The sequence below is a fragment of the Haematobia irritans genome, chromosome 4, assembly GCF_050003625.1.
Source record: "Haematobia irritans isolate KBUSLIRL chromosome 4, ASM5000362v1, whole genome shotgun sequence".
Taxonomy (NCBI): Eukaryota; Metazoa; Arthropoda; class Insecta; order Diptera; family Muscidae; genus Haematobia; species Haematobia irritans.
Window position 1 is genome coordinate 198,416,646 of NC_134400.1, and position 19,716 is coordinate 198,436,361.

At 31.2% G+C, this 19,716-nt stretch overlaps 1 protein-coding gene across 1 annotated transcript in view; it reads right to left on the minus strand.

The window, feature by feature from the left end:
• Window positions 1-6,662: 6,662 nt before the first annotated feature.
• Window positions 6,663-19,716, minus strand: part of LOC142235079 (uncharacterized) — a 258,978-nt gene continuing 245,924 nt past the window's right edge. Inside the window, exons 5-7 of the mRNA XM_075306304.1 lie at window positions 16,314-16,416; window positions 10,345-10,370; window positions 6,663-9,502 (exon numbers count right to left, since the gene is read on the minus strand). Of these exons, the coding sequence (XP_075162419.1) occupies window positions 8,661-9,502; window positions 10,345-10,370; window positions 16,314-16,416 (971 nt within the window). The 3' untranslated portion in view covers window positions 6,663-8,660. The remainder of the gene's footprint in view (window positions 9,503-10,344; window positions 10,371-16,313; window positions 16,417-19,716) is intronic.

Below are 19,716 nucleotides of genomic sequence, written 5' to 3' on the forward strand. Positions count from 1 at the left end.
TGCAACATGAAAGCATACTTAGAAACATGTGCAAGAGAGAGATCTCTCACTCTCACTATAAGTCACGTTTCGTCTCAGATGGGACTAGTGGCCAATATATGCTATGATGTATTTTGGAATAGAGTTACGTTTAGCTTAGAAAATAGTGTCTTTTGGGCAAATATGTCTGGGTTTACATCACATTTACAGAGAAAAAAGTAAACTCTGGGTATAATATGCCTGAGTTTAAATCACTTTTACAGAGAAAAACGTAAACTCTTGTATGGGTAAAATGTACCAAAATTGATCCAAACTGTATTTCTATTTTTGCGATTCCAAGAATGTTGTTATTTTAACAACGCACTATTAAAATAACAACATTCTTGGATTTGTAACAAACTTTTAAGAAATGTTTTCTTGTAAAAGTCAACTAAAAGTAATAGAAAACCAAGCTGTAGGTCAGTCTGATTATTTTTGAGAATTATACGAAATTGTTTCAGCTTTAGTTAGCATGTGTAGTTCATAACATTTTTGAGACCTACTAAAATAAAGTTTTTTACCATTAAAAAAAAGAGGTTAATTTTAACACCTGTGTATTATATTGGTTACTATAGGGTGGATACTAATTTCTGAAAAGTTTTAAGACTAAACTAGAAATTAATTGATGTTTTGTTATTTTATTTACAACGAAAAATTCATGCACATACTTCAAAAAGTTCGTACAATCAGCTGTTATTAGTGACTTTACCATGCATTCAAATCACGGTTGCCACACTTGGTAGAATGATAAATTTTTAATAGAAATAAAATTTTAAAAAACTTTTCTATAGAAATAACATTTTAACAAAATTTTCTATAGAAATAAAATTTTGACTAAATTTTCTATAGAAATAAAATTTTGACAAGATTTTCTATAGAAATAAAATTTTAACAAAAATTTTCTATAGAAATAAAATTTTGACAACATTTTCTATAGAAATAAAATTTGGAGAAAAAAATCTATGAAAATAAAATTTGGAAAAAATTTTCTATAGAAATAAAATTTTGACAAAATTTTCTATAGAAATAAAATGTTGACTAAATTTTCTATAGAAATAAAATTTTGACAAGATTTTTCTATAGAAATAAAATTTTAACAAAAATTTTCTATAGAAATAAAATTTTAACAAAATTTTCTATAGAAATAAAATTTTGGTAGATTATTTTTGGCTCGAGTGCCAACCATGATTATGAACCGTTATCATGTGCTGGCACCACGTACCAAATTTCAACCGGATCGGATGAAATTTGCTTCTCTTAGAGGCTCCGCAAGCCTAATCTGGGGATCGATTTATATGGGGGCTATATATAATTATGGACCGATATGGACCAATTCCTGCATGGTTGTTGGATACCATATACTAACACCACGTACCAAATTTCAACCGGATCGGATGACTTTTGCTCCTCTAAGAGGCTCCGGAGGTCAAATCTGGGGATCGGCTTATATGGGGGCTATATATAATTATGGATCGATATGGACCAATTTTTGCATGGTTGTTAGAGACAATATACCAACACCACGTACCAAATTTCAATCGGATCCGATGACTTTTGCTCCTCTAAGGGGCTATGGTTTATATGGGGGCTATATATAATTATGGGCCGATGTCGACCAATTTTTGCATGGTCATTAGAGAACATATACCATCACCATGTACCAAATTTCAGCCGGATCGGATGAAATTTGCTTCTCTTAGAGGCTCCGCAAGCCAAATCGGGGGACCGATTTATATGGACGCTATATATAATTATGAACCGATGTGGACCAATTTTTGCATGATTGTTAGAGGTCATATACTAACACCATGTGCCAAATTTCAGCCGGCTTGGATGAAATTTGGTTTTCTTATTGGCTCCGCAAGCCAAAGCGGGGGATCGGTTTATATGGGGGCTATATGTAATTATGGACCGATATGGACCAATTTTTGCTTGGTTGTTAGAGACCATATACTAACACCATGTACCAAATTTCAGCCGGATCGAATGAAATTTGTTTCACTTAGAGCGATCGCAATCCAAATTTGGGGGTCCGTTTATATGGCGGCTATACGTAAAAGTGGACCGATATGGCCCATTTGCAATACAATCCGACCTACATCAATAACAACTACTTAGGCCATGTTTCAAGTCGATAGCTTGTTTCGTTCGGAAGTTAGCCTGATTTCAACAGACGGACGGACGGACGGACGGACATGCTCAGATCGACTCAGAATTTCACCACGACCCAGAATGTATCAGTGTTGCAAGGTAATTTTTGATTCTTCCCCCCAAATCTTAAGAAAAAAACCTAAATTGGTCTAGACTTTTTTCAAAAACCCCCAAAAATTTGAAGTATGTAAATAGTACAAAAAGAGGCCCAAAATTTCGTTAAAAATCCTGTAGTGATACACTTATTAAAAATTAAATTTAACACAAATATATAAACTGAAAGAAGATTTTTTCTGAGGAACAAAATTTTAGACAAAATAAGTTTTTTTTTAATGCTAAAATTTTTTTTTTGAAGTATATAAAAATCATTACACCACTTGTCACAAATTCGGGTTCGATTTCTGCTTCGACCGAACACCAAAAATTTTTCAGCGGTGGATTATCCCACCTCAGTAATGCTGGTGATATTTCTGAGGGTTTCAAAGCTTCTCTAAGTGGTTGCACTGCAATGTGGAACGCCGTTCGGACTCGGCTATAAAAAGGTGGTCCCTTTACATTGAGCTTAACATGGAATCGGGCAGCACTCAGTGAAACGAGAGAAGTTCACCAATGTGGTATCACAACGGACTGAATAGTCCTGATACGTCGGGCTGCCACCTAACCTAACCTTATTTTTATTTGTATCAAATATTAAAAATGCCCCTTCAACAGATACGTTTAAAAAAGAATGTCATTACATACTTGCTTGTATTTAGGAACATGGGTTGACTTCCCTTATTTTTTCTCTAAATTCATGCCAGAATTGTTCCAAATTTTGTTGAGAATTGCTCCACTTTATAAGATCTAAGATATTTTTTTTACCCCCAAAAATCCCCCCAAATAAATGTTACCCCTAAAAATCCCCCTAAACGTGTAAAAAACCCCTAAATTTGGGGGGAAAACCCCCAACCTGGCAACACTGGAATGTATATACTTTATGGGGTCTTAGAGCAATATTTCGATATGTTACAAACGGAATGACAAAGTACCCTCCTACGGTGGAGGGTACACTGAAAAAAATATTGTCGTGAGGTCAAAGATTTCATGTCTTTAAAATACGAATGCAAATTTTGCTTAGCATAGAAGACGCATTTCTCGAGTATAAAGTTTTTTTCCTTGACCAAAGGTCGATAAACTATTCAATGAAGTCGTATTGTCCTTATAATTAAGTGATTTGATTTGAAAATAGATATCATAACATGAAAGAAAAAATGTTTGGGCTAAGGTCAACTTGACTTTAATAATTAAGAAAAAATTTTTAAATTTAATGAAATTGTCTTTAAATTTGTTGTCTTTTTGCATCTTGACCACAAAGCAAAAAATCGTTCAAATATAGGACATGTTTTTCAACACTTTATTTTAAAGGCGTTTTTTACTTGAAACACAGCATAATTTCTACTAGAAGTCAAGTCTTAATTTGGAAAATAAAGTCGTCGTTAACTTGTTTTTAAAGGACTTTGATAGCATATGAAGAAAAAAAGCTGAGAAAGCGACAAATTAAAATTTGCTTCCTAGAAGCAAGTACAAAAAACCCAAATTTAAAAGAGAATTAAAAGCATCCTTACTTGTACTCTCCGCTTCTTTGGCTCGGAATCAATACCAAATTTTTTAAAGTAAAGACAAAATCTTTGGAACCGAGTATGCTTTTTTTCAGTGTATAAAAAAGTGTTGTTCCACCAAGACAACGCACCGTGCCACAAGTCATTGAGAATTGTGCTTCGAATTGCTTCCCCACCGTATTCTCCAGATCTGGCCCCCAGCGACTTTTTCTTGTTTTCAGACCTCAAAAGGAAGCTCGCAGGGAAAAAATTTGGCTGCAATGAAGAGATGATCGGCGAAACTGAGGCCTATTTTGAGGCAAAACCGAAGGAATACTACCAAAATGGTATAAAAAAATTGGAAGGTCGTTATAATCGTTGTATCGCTCTTGAAGGGAACTATGTTGTAAGAATAAAAACGAATTTCGACAAAAAAAATGTGTTTTTCTTTGTTAGACTGGGGACCTATCAGCCAACCTGTTATATCTATCACACACCATTTCACAGCACTCGCCTCATATAAGACGACTAAAAAGAACTGTTTGTATGAAAGTCTCTCTCATCTCTCACTCACCATATATTATATCTCACCACACCTATCAATGTGAGACAATATATCCTATCAATCTATACACACACACACAAATGGTCAAAAAATAAAGAAAAAATCATTAGTCTCAAATCATTACGGTGTTAGAGACACTGTAGTTCATTCTTACTATTTTGGAGAATTGTATGAAAATTTTCTGGTTTTCGTTGGCATTATTTTCAATTTTATCGATTTATTATACCCACCTTCAGTCCATAGAATTTTGAGACATACTTGGAATAAAGAAAATTTCATGGACTGGGAAGAAGTTCTTTGAACATTTTAAAAATAAATTAAAACAAAATAAATGTTTTGCAATAATCAGCAGTTGTTTTTTTCGGCGACTTCACTTGTTTTTTGCTTGTTCAAGACTTTATGCTAATTTTATAATAATTACGGTTTTTGTCTTTGTGATAATCTTATTATTAAGTACTTAAATTTATTTGTATTTTATTTCTAATTAATAGAGAAAAGTTAAAGATTTTTTTGTTATCATTTGTCTGATGTATTTCATTTGTTTTTCTTTACTGATTACGTTCTATTTTCTGCTTTGTTATTGACTCTCTGAAAAAGGAATGCTTTAAGTTACAAAGTTGCTATTTTTAAGTATATATCTTAAGGATTTTATTTTCAATGTTGTTTTCTCCTTTTCCTTGTATGTTATTTTAATAAGGACGTATTCGTACTATAAACTTTGAACGTAAGTTAAGTTTTCACATTTCAGTTGTGTTGTTTTGTTTCTTTGTGAAATACAGGATGAAAAAAACTATTTACAAAAAAAAAGTTTGTTGTTTATTTTGTTTTTTTTTTTTCATTTTAATTAAATGATAGTTATTAATTAATATTTTTAGTTTCCTTTCAGATATCATGATATGCTTGTTATTTAGTTTAGTTTCGGGTTTTGTTCACTTTCGAGTTTTTTGCTTTGAAGTTTGCTTTTTCTAGTTCTGTGTTTTTTTTTTTAATTATGTTAAAGTGGCAATATTAAATATTATGGAATGTTAAAGTTGTTTCGTTTTTTTTTTTTTTTGATTTATTTTTTTGTTTTTATGTTATATCTATGACTTTTTATATTTTAAATTTCGCTTGTTGTTAGCATGTGACTTTATTTCACAATAAGTAAATTCTTTCACTTAACCTTAACAACCTTTTATGTATTTTTCTCCATCAGGTGAGAGAGTATAGAAGGATAAAAGTAATACAAAAAAACACAAAATATTTCCATTTAATATAGTTTTTAACTAGAGTTGTTTGTTTTAGAGATAAATCTTTTTTTTCGTATTTTTTATAGTTACAAATAAGTTTGTAAATTACCTGACAACAGCCAAAAAACTAACAACAAGGCAATAAAGGATAAAACGTGACTTGATCTTATTATGAGTGCACACAACAGATGCATTTTTCCTTGGTTTGATATTCTGTTCTGTTCCCTTCTTAAGTGGAAAACATTTTTTGTGTTGCATTTATTACAGTGAGAGAAATTGGAGTACCGTAAAAAAACAGATTTTAATGTTTCTAATTTAGATATTTTGAAATGAAAAATTATTTCGTAACTCAAATGTCCCCAAACTTGTTAATACCCGATGCCCAGGGTTGCCATCAATTTTCCCTTTATGATCATGAAGATGGAGGCAAACAAGGAAAATGTCTTATAAACGAAAAATAAACTAATGAATATAAATTCCTTTTGTTGTTTTGCCTTAAAAATTTAAGAATGCAAAACACTCTAGTGAAAAAAAGAAAAATCGATGGTGTGGGTGATTACGTTTATAAAATTTGGTTTCCAACGTATTGACCTCTAAATTATTCTCCAATAAATTTCTGCAAAAGCTTTTGCTTATACCAACATAACATCAAAATTATTCCGTTACTAAAATGTCCCCAAACTTGTCAATACCAAATGCACAGGGTTGCCATCAATTTATTCTAATGTGACCATGATAGTTGAGAAAGACAACGAATATGTCTTACAGGCGAAAAATAATCTACCGGAAATATATATCTTTGTATGTTTGTCCTACAAATTTAGTTGACAAACTCCCAAATTATTCCATGGCTCAAATGTCCCGAAATTTCTCGATATCAGATGTTCTCAGTGTTGCTATCAATTTGTACTAATAGCTAAATTGGACAATGGCAACAAAACAGCATCTTGGATTTTTTTTAAACAATTTTCGTAAAGTTTGGCCAGAAAAGCAATGTCCCTAAGCTTGCTATCCCAAATGCTTTCGAAACTCCATGACTCAAATGTCCACACAGGTCGAAAACCTATGTTGTTAGCACCTATATTACCTGTTTATTTTCATAATTCATTATGATTGTAAATATATAAATAAATAAAAAAATCAAATGTCCCCAAAATTGTCAATACCAAATGTTCAGGGTTGCCATCGATTTAGAAAAACAAGGAAAATGCCTTAGAGATGGTTTTGGTAGAGTGTTATAGAAATAAATAAATAACAAATAAATAACATTGCACCTTGTTCTCTCTCTCTCTCTCTAATATTCGATTATTTTGAGTTCAATTTTGACAAAGTAATCTCTTGAAAACCATCGTAGCGCAATGAATCTATGTGTGGATGGAGTTGTTGCTGAAAATATACATTGCTATACATTGATTTACAAATAATGTCCGCAAACATGTCACTTAACTTAATGTCCTCAAACTTAAAATTTTGCAAAACGTATGTTCCCAAAATTGTTTCCCATTGAATTATAGCCAAATCTATTACTCAAATAGTATGTCCTCAAACTTGACACCGAAAATATGTCCTCGAGATAAAAAGTTTGCGAAAATAATGTTCCCCAAAATGGTTTTCCGTTGAAATATCCCCGAATAGTTTCCATAAATAGCATGTCCTTAAACTTGTTACCCAAAGAAATGTCCGCAAACCAAAAAGTTTCCAATACGAATGTCCCCAAAATAGTTTTCCATTTAAATATCCACGAATAGCTGCCATAAATAGCATGTCCTCAAACCTGCTAACCAAAGAAATGTCGTCAAACTAAAAAGTTGTCAATACGAATGTCCCCAAAAATTATTTTCCATTGAATAATCTCCGAATCTGTTTCTCAAATAGCTTGTACTCAATCTTGTTACCCAAAGAAATGTCCTCAAGCTATAATGTTGGAAAAAACAATGTCTCTAAAAAGTTTTCCATTGGAATATCCCCGAATAAGTTCCTTAAATACCATGTCCTCAAACTTGATACACAAAGAAATGTTCTCAAACTAAAAATTTTCCAATACGAAAGTCCCCAAAATTGTTTCCCATTGAACAATCGCCGAATCTGTTTCTCTAATGGCATATATTCAATCTTGTTACCCAAAGAAATACACTCAATAAAAATAAAAAAAAACCAAAACGAATGTCCCCAAAATTGTTCACCCTTGAATTATAATCAGTATGTCCCCAAACTAGTACCTTTTTTTTAATATATTTAAGAGATGCAAATTTTCACATAAATTCACTTTTCCATAGTTTTAAATTTTGTATAAAAACGTGTTTTTTGTTTTATAACCAAAATGTTTGGATAATTTACCAAAAAAGAGTTTAAATTGAAAAATAATATTGTCCGCAATTCATTTTAGCTTACAGCTTAATATATCGTTTAGCATGTTACCATATATTTCAGGCAATATCTATGGAAAACATGGCCTCTGTGGTAAATTTGAATTACGAATATAGGTTTTTCTTTTTGTTTTCGGAAAATATTGAGCCTATAAATTATGGCACCTGTTTTTATTTCCCTGCAATCCAGTTACTCTCACAAGCACATTTTTGTAAAAAAAAAAAACTTTCAAAAAAATATTCGCTGTGTAATCATAATAAATATGAATTAGTGAAAATTTATGTTTGGGTGTTAGTTTAGGATAACACTAAAGAGATGGGATAGAGTTTTGGGAGGAATGACATACAAAGGAAAACCTGTGTGGCGCCCAACGTTGAGAGTTTATAGGCGGAAACTATTTCACTGCCAAATCCAGTCATTATTTAGTGTTTGCAAATTTTTGGCTCGTGCCCATTTAAAATCACTTGTTCCAGCTAAATCATGAGCGTCTATAATGGCTATAGCTTCATTTGCTGCCATATCACCGATGGAATCTCCAGTTCTGCTCCGAATGCCATTATAATCCTCCTTGGCTATAGGTTTTTGGTGTTTTTGTTGTAATCGCTGGTGACGAGCAATGGATGACGTTGGAGGATGAGGATGCTGAAAATGTTGTTGATGGTGGTGATTGTGGCGTTGGTGGTGATGTTGGTGGTGGTGCTGGTGGTTTTGGTGATTTTGTCATGTAGCTGCATCATGGGCAGCCTCCTCATTTCAGCTGGTCACGAGTGATGTCGCAGTAGGCCAGTGGAACAGATTGTCATGATGTAAATCTGGTGAATGTTCCTGCTGATGCTGATGCACTTCATGTTCTCCATGTTGCTGATGTTGATGCAATGGATGCTGCTGCTGTTGCTGTTGTTGTTGTTGCTGCTGAAGAACATGTTGCGGTTGACTGACATTGGTCGGTGCCTGCAAGTGAAGTTGTTCGGCGATGGTATGCCTTTGCAATGGCATACATGACAATGAGGGCATGGACGATGTTGATGTCGATGACATGGACGCTCCACTATATTGGTGCTGATGCTGTGGATGTATATGCTGTTGGTGCCCATGATGGGAATGATATGACGATGGCTGCTGTTGCTGTGTCAATGTTGATGGTTTGGCCATGGCCCCAGCACCATTCATTGGCGATGTCTGAGGATGTTGATGTTGTTGCAGCTGCAATTGTAGCTCTTGAGGTTGATGATATTCATGTTCGTGCTCAAAATAATGTTGCTCCTGTTGTTGCTGATGGTATTGCTGCTGTTGGTGTTGGTGTGGCTCATAGGTATTGAACATGCCATGTTGCTGTTGCCCAGCACCCTGATGCTGATGATAGAAGGGTAATGTTGCTGCCATATTTGTGGAGGCCGACGATGATGTTGCTGCCGTCGTTCCCACTGCCATGGCTGTGGTCATGGCTGTCATTGATGATGACGCTGACAGGGAATTGGGTTGCTGCAGACCCCTTATACTGTCCACTGGGTGGGCAGTGTATATGTTGCTTCTTCTCAGGTGGTTGTTGTTGCCATTCGGCCGTTTATTGCGTGACCACCACTGGACATGCGTGTCTGGACATATGGAAGAAAGAAAAAGGGAAGCACCATATAAGACATTTGGTTCAAATTTTGCTGTCGTTTTTTCTATTTTTTGTTTTATTTATGAATGGGTCTTGGGATTTGGATTTGAATTTTTTTTTTGTTTTGTTTTGTTTATCTAAAATTTTAGGGTCTATCCATGCCATTGCCCGTAGCAGCCACCACCACAACAGCCGTTATAGATTCCTGCATGGTTGGCTCTTCATAGACATAGTGGTCAGGCATAAGACTTTCATCATCGTTGTGCTCCTCCTCATCATCTGCCTCGCCCTCATAGTGATCCCCATCCTCTAGACACTCGTCCGGTCTGGGTGGCAGAGGCCTCCTTAGTATGGAATTTTCTCGTTCCATATTTGTCAAAGCCTTAAATTCATGATGGGATCGAGTCTGATAGAGTGTGGTTAGACTTGTTTGGGTAGTCCCACTACTGCTATTATCATTCGATGAGGACGATGAGCTTATGGTCCGGGGATGATGAGGATGACCAGCCGCCGCCGCCGTCGTTGATGAATGCTGCATCCCCATCATCATCCCCATTGGGGGACGTCTGTTATGGTTATGGTGGTGGCTGTTTGCAGGTAATTGCTTGAAATTTTCTATGGTAGCCGATGGTTCTAAGAGATATTGATGTGATGTCGATGCCATATTTGGTGGGGGATAGAAAAGATTATGATGGGGTTGTTGGTGTTCGTTCGTATGATGTGGATTGTGGTGGTGGTCATTATGATGATGATGATGATGGTGATGGTTGTTGTGATGGTGATCGACAGAGGGTAGTGGCAATTGTTGTTTAGGGGAATGATGTTGACACTTACCGCTGCGTTGATGCGAGGTCTTTTTTCTAAAAAAAAAAAAGAAAATTAAAAAAAACACACAAAAATTAATAATAAGGAAATGGGTAAACAAAAAACAATAATTAAATATTTGAAAAGAATCCTTATAAAAAAGAACCTTGAAACCTCTCATACTTGGACACTCTGAAAACCGGACACCTCCCAAACATGGACAGTTGTCTAGGGTTGTGCGCTATATTAACACATTAAAAAATTAACCTTTCATACCAGGACACCTCTCAAGATAGAAAAAATTTTGAGAACATTTTCTACAGAAAAACGTTTTGAGAAAAATTTCTAAAGAAATTAAATGTTGACAAAATTTTCTATAGAAATAAAATTTTGACAAAATTTCCTATAAAACTAAAATTTTGACAAAATTTTCTATAGAAAAAACATTTTGACAAAATTTTCTACAGAAATAATATTTTGACAAAATTTGCTATAGAAATAAATTTTGACAAAATTTTATAAAGAAATAAAATTTTGACACAATTTTCTTTAAAAATAAATTTTGACAAAATTTTCTAAAGAAATAAAATGTTGACACAATTTTCTTTAAAAATAAATTTTGATAAAATTTGCTATAGAAATAAAATTTTGACAAAATTTGCTATAGAAATAAAATTTTGACAAAATTTGCTATAGAAATAAAATTTTGACAGTTATAAATTTAGTTGCTTGTGAATAAGTTCATTATTCTTTACATCTAAAAGAATTCCCTGAAGACGAACATCGGAGATGTTTCGAAATATTGGAAAATTTTAAATAAAAATACAACTCAAAAAAAAAAAAAAACAACATCTGTTTTTATTCATATGACCTTAAGCCGAACTAAACAAATATAAATTTGCTATAGAAATAAATGTTGACAAAATTTTCGAAAGATATAAAATTTTTACAAAATTTTCTATGGAAATAAAAGCTTGACAAAGTTTTCTAAAGAAAACAATTTTGACAAAATTTTCTAAAGAAAAAAACATTTTGACACAATTTTCTTTTAAAATAAATTTTGACAAAATTTGGTATAGAAAATTTGGTATAGAAAAATTTTGACAAAATTTTCTAAAGAAATAAAATTTTGATAAAATTTTCTATAGAAATAAAAAATTAACAAAATTTTCTAAATAAATAAAATTTTTACACAATTTTCTTTAAAAATAAATTTTGACAAAATTTGCTATAGAAATAAAATTTTGACAAAATTTGCTACAGAAATAAAATTTTGACAAAATTTTCTATACAAAACATTTTGACACAAGTTTCTTTAAAAATAAATTTTGACAAAATTTATTATATATTATTATTATTTTTAAAATCTTAACAAAATTTTCTAAAGAAAAACAATTTTGACAAAAGTTTCTTTTAAATAAATTTTGACAAAATTTTCTAAAGAAATAAAATTTTGATAAAATTTTCTATAGAAATAAAATTTTAACAAAATTTGCTATAGAAATAAAATTTTGATAAAATTTTCTTTAAAAATAAATTTTGACAAAATTTGCTATAGAAATGAAATTTTGACAAAATTTTCTATAGAAAACATTTTGACACAATTTTCTTTAAAAATAAATTTTGACAAATTTTGCTATAGAAATAAAATTATGACAAAATTTTCTATAGAAATAAAATCTTGACAAAATTTTCTAAAGAAAAAAATTTTGACAAAAGTTCCTTTAGAAATAAATTTTGACAAAATTTTCTAAAGTAATAAAATTTTGATAAAATTGTCTATAGAAATAATATTTTGACAAAATTTTATAAAGAAATAAAATTTTGACACAATTTTCTTTAAAAATAAATTTTTACAAAATTTGCTATAAAAATGAAATTTTGACAAAATTTGTTACAGAAATAAAATGTTGACAAATTTTTCTATAGAAAACATTTTGACACAATTTTCTATAGAAAACATTTTGACACAATTTTCTGTAAAAATAAATTTTGACAAAATTTGCTATAGAAATAAAATTATGACAAAATTTTCTATAGAAATAAAATCTTGACAAAATTTTCTAAAGAAAAACAATTTTGACAAAAGTTTCTTTTAAATAAATTTTGACAACATTTTCTAAAGAAATAAAATTTTGATAAAATTTTCTATAGAAATAAAATGTTGACAAAATTTTCTAAAGAAATAAAATGTTAACAAAATTTGCTATAGAAATAAAATTTTGTCAAAATTTTTGAAAGAAATAAAACTTTGACAAAATTTTCTATAGAAATAAAATTTGAAAAAATTGTCTATAGAAATAAAATATTTGATAAAATGTTCTATAGAAATTTTGAAACTTTCTACAGAAATAATATTTTGACTAAATTTTCTAGAGAAAAAAATGGCTAAAACTTGTCGGGTCCGATATCAATACTTCATGCGTTATAAACAAAATAACAATGTTGGTACACCGCATCCTAAGATGAAAACAACGTGCAAACTTGCCACTTAAATGGCACTATGGAAACTCTGAAAACTTACCACAGTCGGTTCCCGAACCCAATGCCCATTTCGATTTTTGGCCACGGTGGAAAATTTGTCAAAATTTTATTTCTATATAAAATTTTGTCACAACTTTTTGTCTATAGAAAAGTTTGGCAAAATTTTATTTGTATAGAAAATTTTGACATAATTTTATTTCTGTCGAAAATTTTGCCAAAATTTAACTTCCATAGAAAATTTTGTCAAAATTTTATTTCTATAGAAATTTTTTAAAAATTTTATTTCTATATGTAATTTTGTCAAAATTTTATTTCTATATATTTCTATAGAAAATTTTGACAAAATTTTATTTCTTTCGAACATTTGGCCAAAATTTAACTTCCATAGAAAATTTTGTCAAAATTTTATTTCTATAGAAATTTTTTTAAAAATTTTATTTCTATATGTAATTTTGTCAAAATTTTATTTCTATATATTTCTATAGAAAATTTTGACAAAATTTTATTTCTTTCGAACATTTGGCCAAAATTTAACTTCCATAGAAAATTTTGTCAAAATTTTATTTCTATAGAAATTTTTTAAAAATTTTATTTCTATATGTAATTTTGTCAAAATTTTATTTCAATAGAAAATTTTGCCAATTTTTTCTACAGAAAATTTTGTCAAAATTTTATTTATGTAGAAAAATTTGTCAAAAATTTATTTATGTAGAAAATTTTGTTAAAATTTTATTTCTATAGAAAATTTTCCAAATTTGTATACCCTCCACCATAGGATGGGGGGGTATATTAACTTTGTCATTCCGTTTGTAACCCATCGAAATATTGCTCTTAGACCCCATAAAGTATACATATATATTCTGGGTCGTGGCGAAATTCTGGGTCGATCTAAGCATGTCCGTCCGTCCGTCTGTTGAAATCACGTTAACTTCCGAACGAAACAAGCTATCGACTTAAAACTTGCCACAAGTAGTTGTTATTGATGTAGATCGGACGGTATTGCAAATGAACCATATCGGTTCACTTTTACGTATAGACCCCATATAAGCGGATCCTCAGATTTGGCTTGCGGAGCCTATAACAGAAGCAAATGTCATCCGTTCCGACTGAAATTTGGTACATGGTGTTAGTATATGGTCTCTAACAACCATCCAAAAACTCTGAGTCGATCTAAGCATGTCCGTCCGTCCGTCTGTTGAAATCACGTTAACTTCCGAACGAAACAAGCTATCGACTTAAAACTTGCCACAAGTAGTTGTTATTGATGTAGATCGGACGGTATTGCAAATGAACCATATCGGTTCACTTTTACGTATAGCCCCCATATAAGCGGATCCTCAGATTTGGCTTGCGGAGCCTATAACAGAAGCAAATGTCATCCGTTCCGACTGAAATTTGGTACATGGTGTTAGTATATGGTCTCTAACAACCATCCAAAAATTGGTCCACATCGGTTCATATATACCCATATAAACCGATCCCCAGATTTGTCTTGCGGAGCCGCAAAGAGAAGCAAATTTCAACCGATCTTGCTGAAATTTGGTACATGGTGTTGGAATATGGTCTCTAACAACCATGCCAGAATTGGTCCATATCGGTCCATAATTATATATGGCCCCATATAAACCGTTCTCCAAATTTAACCTCCGGAGCCTCTTGGTGGAACAAAATTCATCCGATCCGGTTCAAGTATATATATAGCCGATCTGCAATCACACAACAATAGGTCCATATCCGTTCATAATCATGGTTGCCACTGGAGTCAAAAATAAACTACCAAAATTTTATTTCTATAGAAAATTTTGTCAACATTTTACTGCTATAGAAAATTTTTATCAAAATTTTATTTATATAGAAAACTTTGTGAAAATTTTATTTCTATAGAAAATTTTGTGAAAATTTTAGTTCTATTAAAAATTTTATGAAAATTTTATTTCTATAGAAAATTTTGTTAAAATTTTATTTCTATAGAAAATTTTATCTAACTGAATTATATACGTATTTAATTGATCTTTTTGATTTAATATATACCACGTATGGACTTACATACAATTTAGAAGACGGTGTTAGGAGGCTTTAAGTTACCTTGCCATCGGCAAGCGTTGCCGCAACTTAAGTAATTCGATTGAGGATGGCAGTGTTCAGAAAAAGTTTCTACGCAATCCATGGTGGAGGGTACATAAGCTTCGGCCTGGCCGAACTTACGGCCGTATATACTTGTTTTTCTATAGAAAATTTTGTCAAAATTTTATTTCTATATAAAATTTTGTGAAAATTGCATTTCTTTAGAAAATTTTTCAAAATTTTATTTTTTCAGAAAATTTTGTCAAAATTTTATATCTATAGAAAATTTTGTCAAAATTTTATTTCTATAGAAAATTTTGTCAAAATTTTATTTCTATAGAAAATTTAGTCAATTTTTTTGTACAGAAAATTTTGGCACTTTTTTTTCTACACAAAATTTTGTCAAAATTTTATTCCATAGAAAATTTTGTCAAATTCTGTTTTATATAGAAAATTTTGTCAAAATTTTATTTTTATATATAAAATTTTGTGAAAATTGTTTTTTTTTTTAAGAAAATTTTGTCCAAATTTTATGTCTATAGAAAATTTTGTCAACATTTTATTTCTATAGAAAATTTTGTCAAAATTTTATTTCTATAGAAAATTTAGTCATTTTTTTTGTATAGAAAATTTTGGCAATTTTTTTTTTCTACAGAAAATTTTGTCAAAATTTTATTCTATAGAAAATTTTGTCAAATTCTGGTTTATATAGAAAATTTTGTCAAAATTTTATTTCTATATAAAATTTTGTGCACATTGTATTTCTTTAGAAAATTTTGTCAAAATTTTATTTCTATAGAAAATTTTGTCAAAATTTTATTTCTATAGAACATTTTGTCAAAATTTTATTTCTATAGAAAATTTTGTCAAAATTTTATTTCTATGGAAAATTAAGTCAATTTTTTTTCTACAGAAAATTTTGTCAAAATTTTATTCTATAGAAAATTTTGTCAAAATTTTATTTCTATATAAAATTTTGTGAAAATTGTATTTCTTTAGAAAATTTTGTCAAAATTTTATTTCTATAGAAAATTTTGTCAAAGTTTTATTTCTATTGAAAATTTTGTCAAAATTTTATTTCTATAGAAAATTTAGTCAATTTTTTTTGTATTGAAAATTTTGGCAATTTTTTTCAACAGAAAATTTTGTAAAATTCTGTTGTATATATAAAATTTTGTCAAAATTTTATTTCTATATAAAATTTTGTGAAAATTGTATTTCTGTAGAAAGTTTTGTCAAATTTTTATTTCTATAGAAAATGTTTTCAAAATTTTATTTCTATAGAAAATTTAGTCAATTTTTTTTGTATAGAAAATTTTGGCAAATTTTTTTTTCTACAGAAAATTTTGTCAAAATTTTATTTCTATAGAAAATTTTTTCAAAATTTTATTTTTAAAGGAGGAACAGAGAGACATTATAATACAAAGAAAAAAAACAATTTTCGAACTCACCTTCGGCACTTGACAACAGCAATCATAATAATAGCTCCCAAAATTGCTGATAATATAGAAACAATGGTTAATGTTAGGGGCCAGCCTAATTCGGATGCTTTTTCTGTAACGAGAAAAATAAAGAAATAGAATAATAAAATTTACAATTATAAGTAATTTCACCATAGAGGAATCAATAGTAATAAACAAAACCGAAACTGTCACTGTCACTGTTCATTCCCCATAGACTTGTGAGATGGCCCAAAAAAATATTTATTACCAAAAATTATATTACATTGGGATATTGGTAATGTCCCACAAATGTTCTTACTTTGTTGCCCTTAAATTTGATTTGGATTTTCGATAAAATCCCTATAGTAAAAAAAAAATTTACTGCCATTCCTATCAAAAACATGAAGCTAATGCAATTTCTATTGTCTTGTTATTCATCATTGTTCATTTCTCCTTAAATTTGGTTCGGCATTTGTTCATCACAGTGTCTGCCTCCGTGTCTCTATATTACTCTACAATGTTTTCAGTCTTCAATTTCGACCAAGTAACTACACTTTGTCAATTTTTCAAATTGCATTTTTCACGATTGTCAATGCTGCTGCCGTTGTTGAGGATGTCAACCCACTCTATATATTCCCCAAAGAACTTGCCTTTGATGACAATACCATTTGATTTTATTGGCAAATAAATTTGATTTTACGTTTTTGAATTTTTTATTTTATTTCACATTGCATTGCTAAGTGAACAGGAAAGGAAGAACGGTCGGACGGACCGAACAGATAGACAGGCAAGTATGTCTTCTACAAGCTGGACTATGGGAAGTATAGAGATGACGTTGTCCAATATAAACAAGTAAGCACCACATTGTAGATCTAAATTTTCGATATCATATCACATCGGTCAAATGTATTGGGGGCTATATATAAAGGTTTGTCCCAAATACATACATTTAAGTATCACTCGATCTGGACAGAATTTGATAGACTTCTACAAAATCTATAGACTCAAAATTTAAGTCGGCTAATGCACTAGGGTGGAACACAATGTTAGTAAAAAACAAATATATACGGCCGTAAGTTCGGCCAGGCCGAAGCTTATGTACCCTCCACCATGGATTGCGTAGAAACTTCTACTGAAGACTGTCATCCACAATCGAATTACTTGGGTTGCGATAACCTTTGCCGATGACAGGGTATCTTAAAACTTCCTAATACCGTAATATATACCACGTAGTCCATACGTGGTATATATTAAACTTAAAATGGCCCACTAAATACGTATATAATTAAGTTTGACAAAATTTTCTATAGAAATAAAATTTGACAAAATTTTCTGTAGGAATAAAATTTTGACAAAATTTTCTATAGAAATAAAATTTGACAAAATTTTCTGTAGGAATAAAATTTTGACAAAATTTTCTATAGAAATAAAATTTTGACAAAATTTTCTATAGAAATAAAATTTTGCTATATAACTATAGACCGATATCGTCCAATTTTTGCATGGTTGTTAGAGACCATATACTAACACCATGTACCAAATTTCAACCGGATCGGATGAATTTTGTTCCTCTAAGAGGCTCCGGAGTTCAAATCTGGGGATCGGTTTATATGGGGGCTATATATAATTATGGACCGATATGGACCAATTTTTGCATGGTTGTTAGAGACCATATACTAACACCACGTACCAAATTTCAACCGGATCGGATGAATTTTGTTCCTCTAAGAGGCTCCGGAGTTCAAATCTGGGGATCGGTTTATATGGGGGCTATATATAATTATGAACCGATGTGGACCAATTTCTGCATGGCTGTTAGAGACCATATACTGACACCATGTACCAAATTTCAGCCGGATCGGATGAAATTTGCTTCTCTTAGAGCAATCGCAAGCCAAATTTGGGGGTCCGTTTATATGGGGGCTATACGTAAAAGTTGACCGATATGGACCAATTTGTACATGGTTGTTAGAGACCATATACTAACACCATTTACCAAATTTCAGCCGGATCGGAAGAAATTTGGTTCTCTTAGAGGATCCGCAAGCCAAATCGGGGGATCGGTTTATATGGGGGCTATATGTAATTATGGACCGATATGGACCAATTTTTGCGTGGTTGTTAGAGACCATATACTTACACTATGTACCAAATTTCAGCCGGATCGGTTGAAATTTGCTTCTCTTAGAGCAATCGCAAGCCAAATTTGGGGGTCCGTTTATATGGAAGCTATACGTAAAAGTGGACCGATATGGACCAATGTTTGCATGGTTGTTAGAGACCATATACTAACACCATGTACCAAATTTCAGCCGGATCGGATGAAATTTGCTTCTCTTAGAGGCCTCGCAAGCCAAATGTGGGGGTCCGTTTACATGGGTGCTATACGTAAAAGTGGACCGATATGGCCCATTTGCAATACCATCCGACCTTCATCAATAACAACTACGTGTGCCAAGTTTCAAGTCGATACCTTGTTTCGTTCGGAAGTTAGCGTGATTTCAACAGCCGGACGGACGGGCGGACATGCTCAGATCGACTCAGAATTTCACCACGACCCAGAATATATATACTTTATGGGGTCTTAGAGCAATATCTCGATGTGTTACAAACGGAATGACAAAGTTAATATACCCCCATCCTATGGTGGAGGGTATAAAAACAAAAACTGTCCGATTTATTTGAAATATAAAGGATACATGTGTGTAGACGATGGGGTTATAAGGGGGTATTTAACGTTTTGTATCAGTAAGAGAACATCCTCTACTTTGTCAAAATTTTATCAAATATCGGTCGTAGAAACATAAATGCGATATTTTTTAACAAATAGTCTCTCAGTTAAAAAAAAAAGAAAAAACAACAAAAACAAGTATATACGGCCGTAAGTTCGGCCAGGCCGAAGCTTATGTAACCTCCATCATGGATTGCGTAGAAACTTCATCTAAACACTGCCATCCACAATCGAATTACTTAAGTTGCGGTAACGCTTGCCGATGGCAAGGTATCTTAAAACCTCCTAACACCATCTTCTAAATTGTATGTAAGTCCATACGTGGTACATATTAAATCAAAAAAGATCGATCCAATACGTATATAATTCAGTTTGACAAAGTAGACATAAAATTTTGACAAAATTTTCTACAGAAATAAAATTTTAACAAAATTTTCTATAGAAATAAAATTTTCAAAAAATTTTCTATAGAAATAAAAATTTTGACAAATTTTCTATAGAAAGAAAATTTTGACAAAAATTTCTACAGAAATACAATTTTAACAAAATTTTCTATAGAAATAAACTTTTGACAAAATTATCTATAGAAATAAAATCTTGGTAGGTTATTTTTGGCTCGAGTGGCAACCATGATTATGAACCGAATAAAATTTTAACAAAATTTTCTATAGAAATAAAATT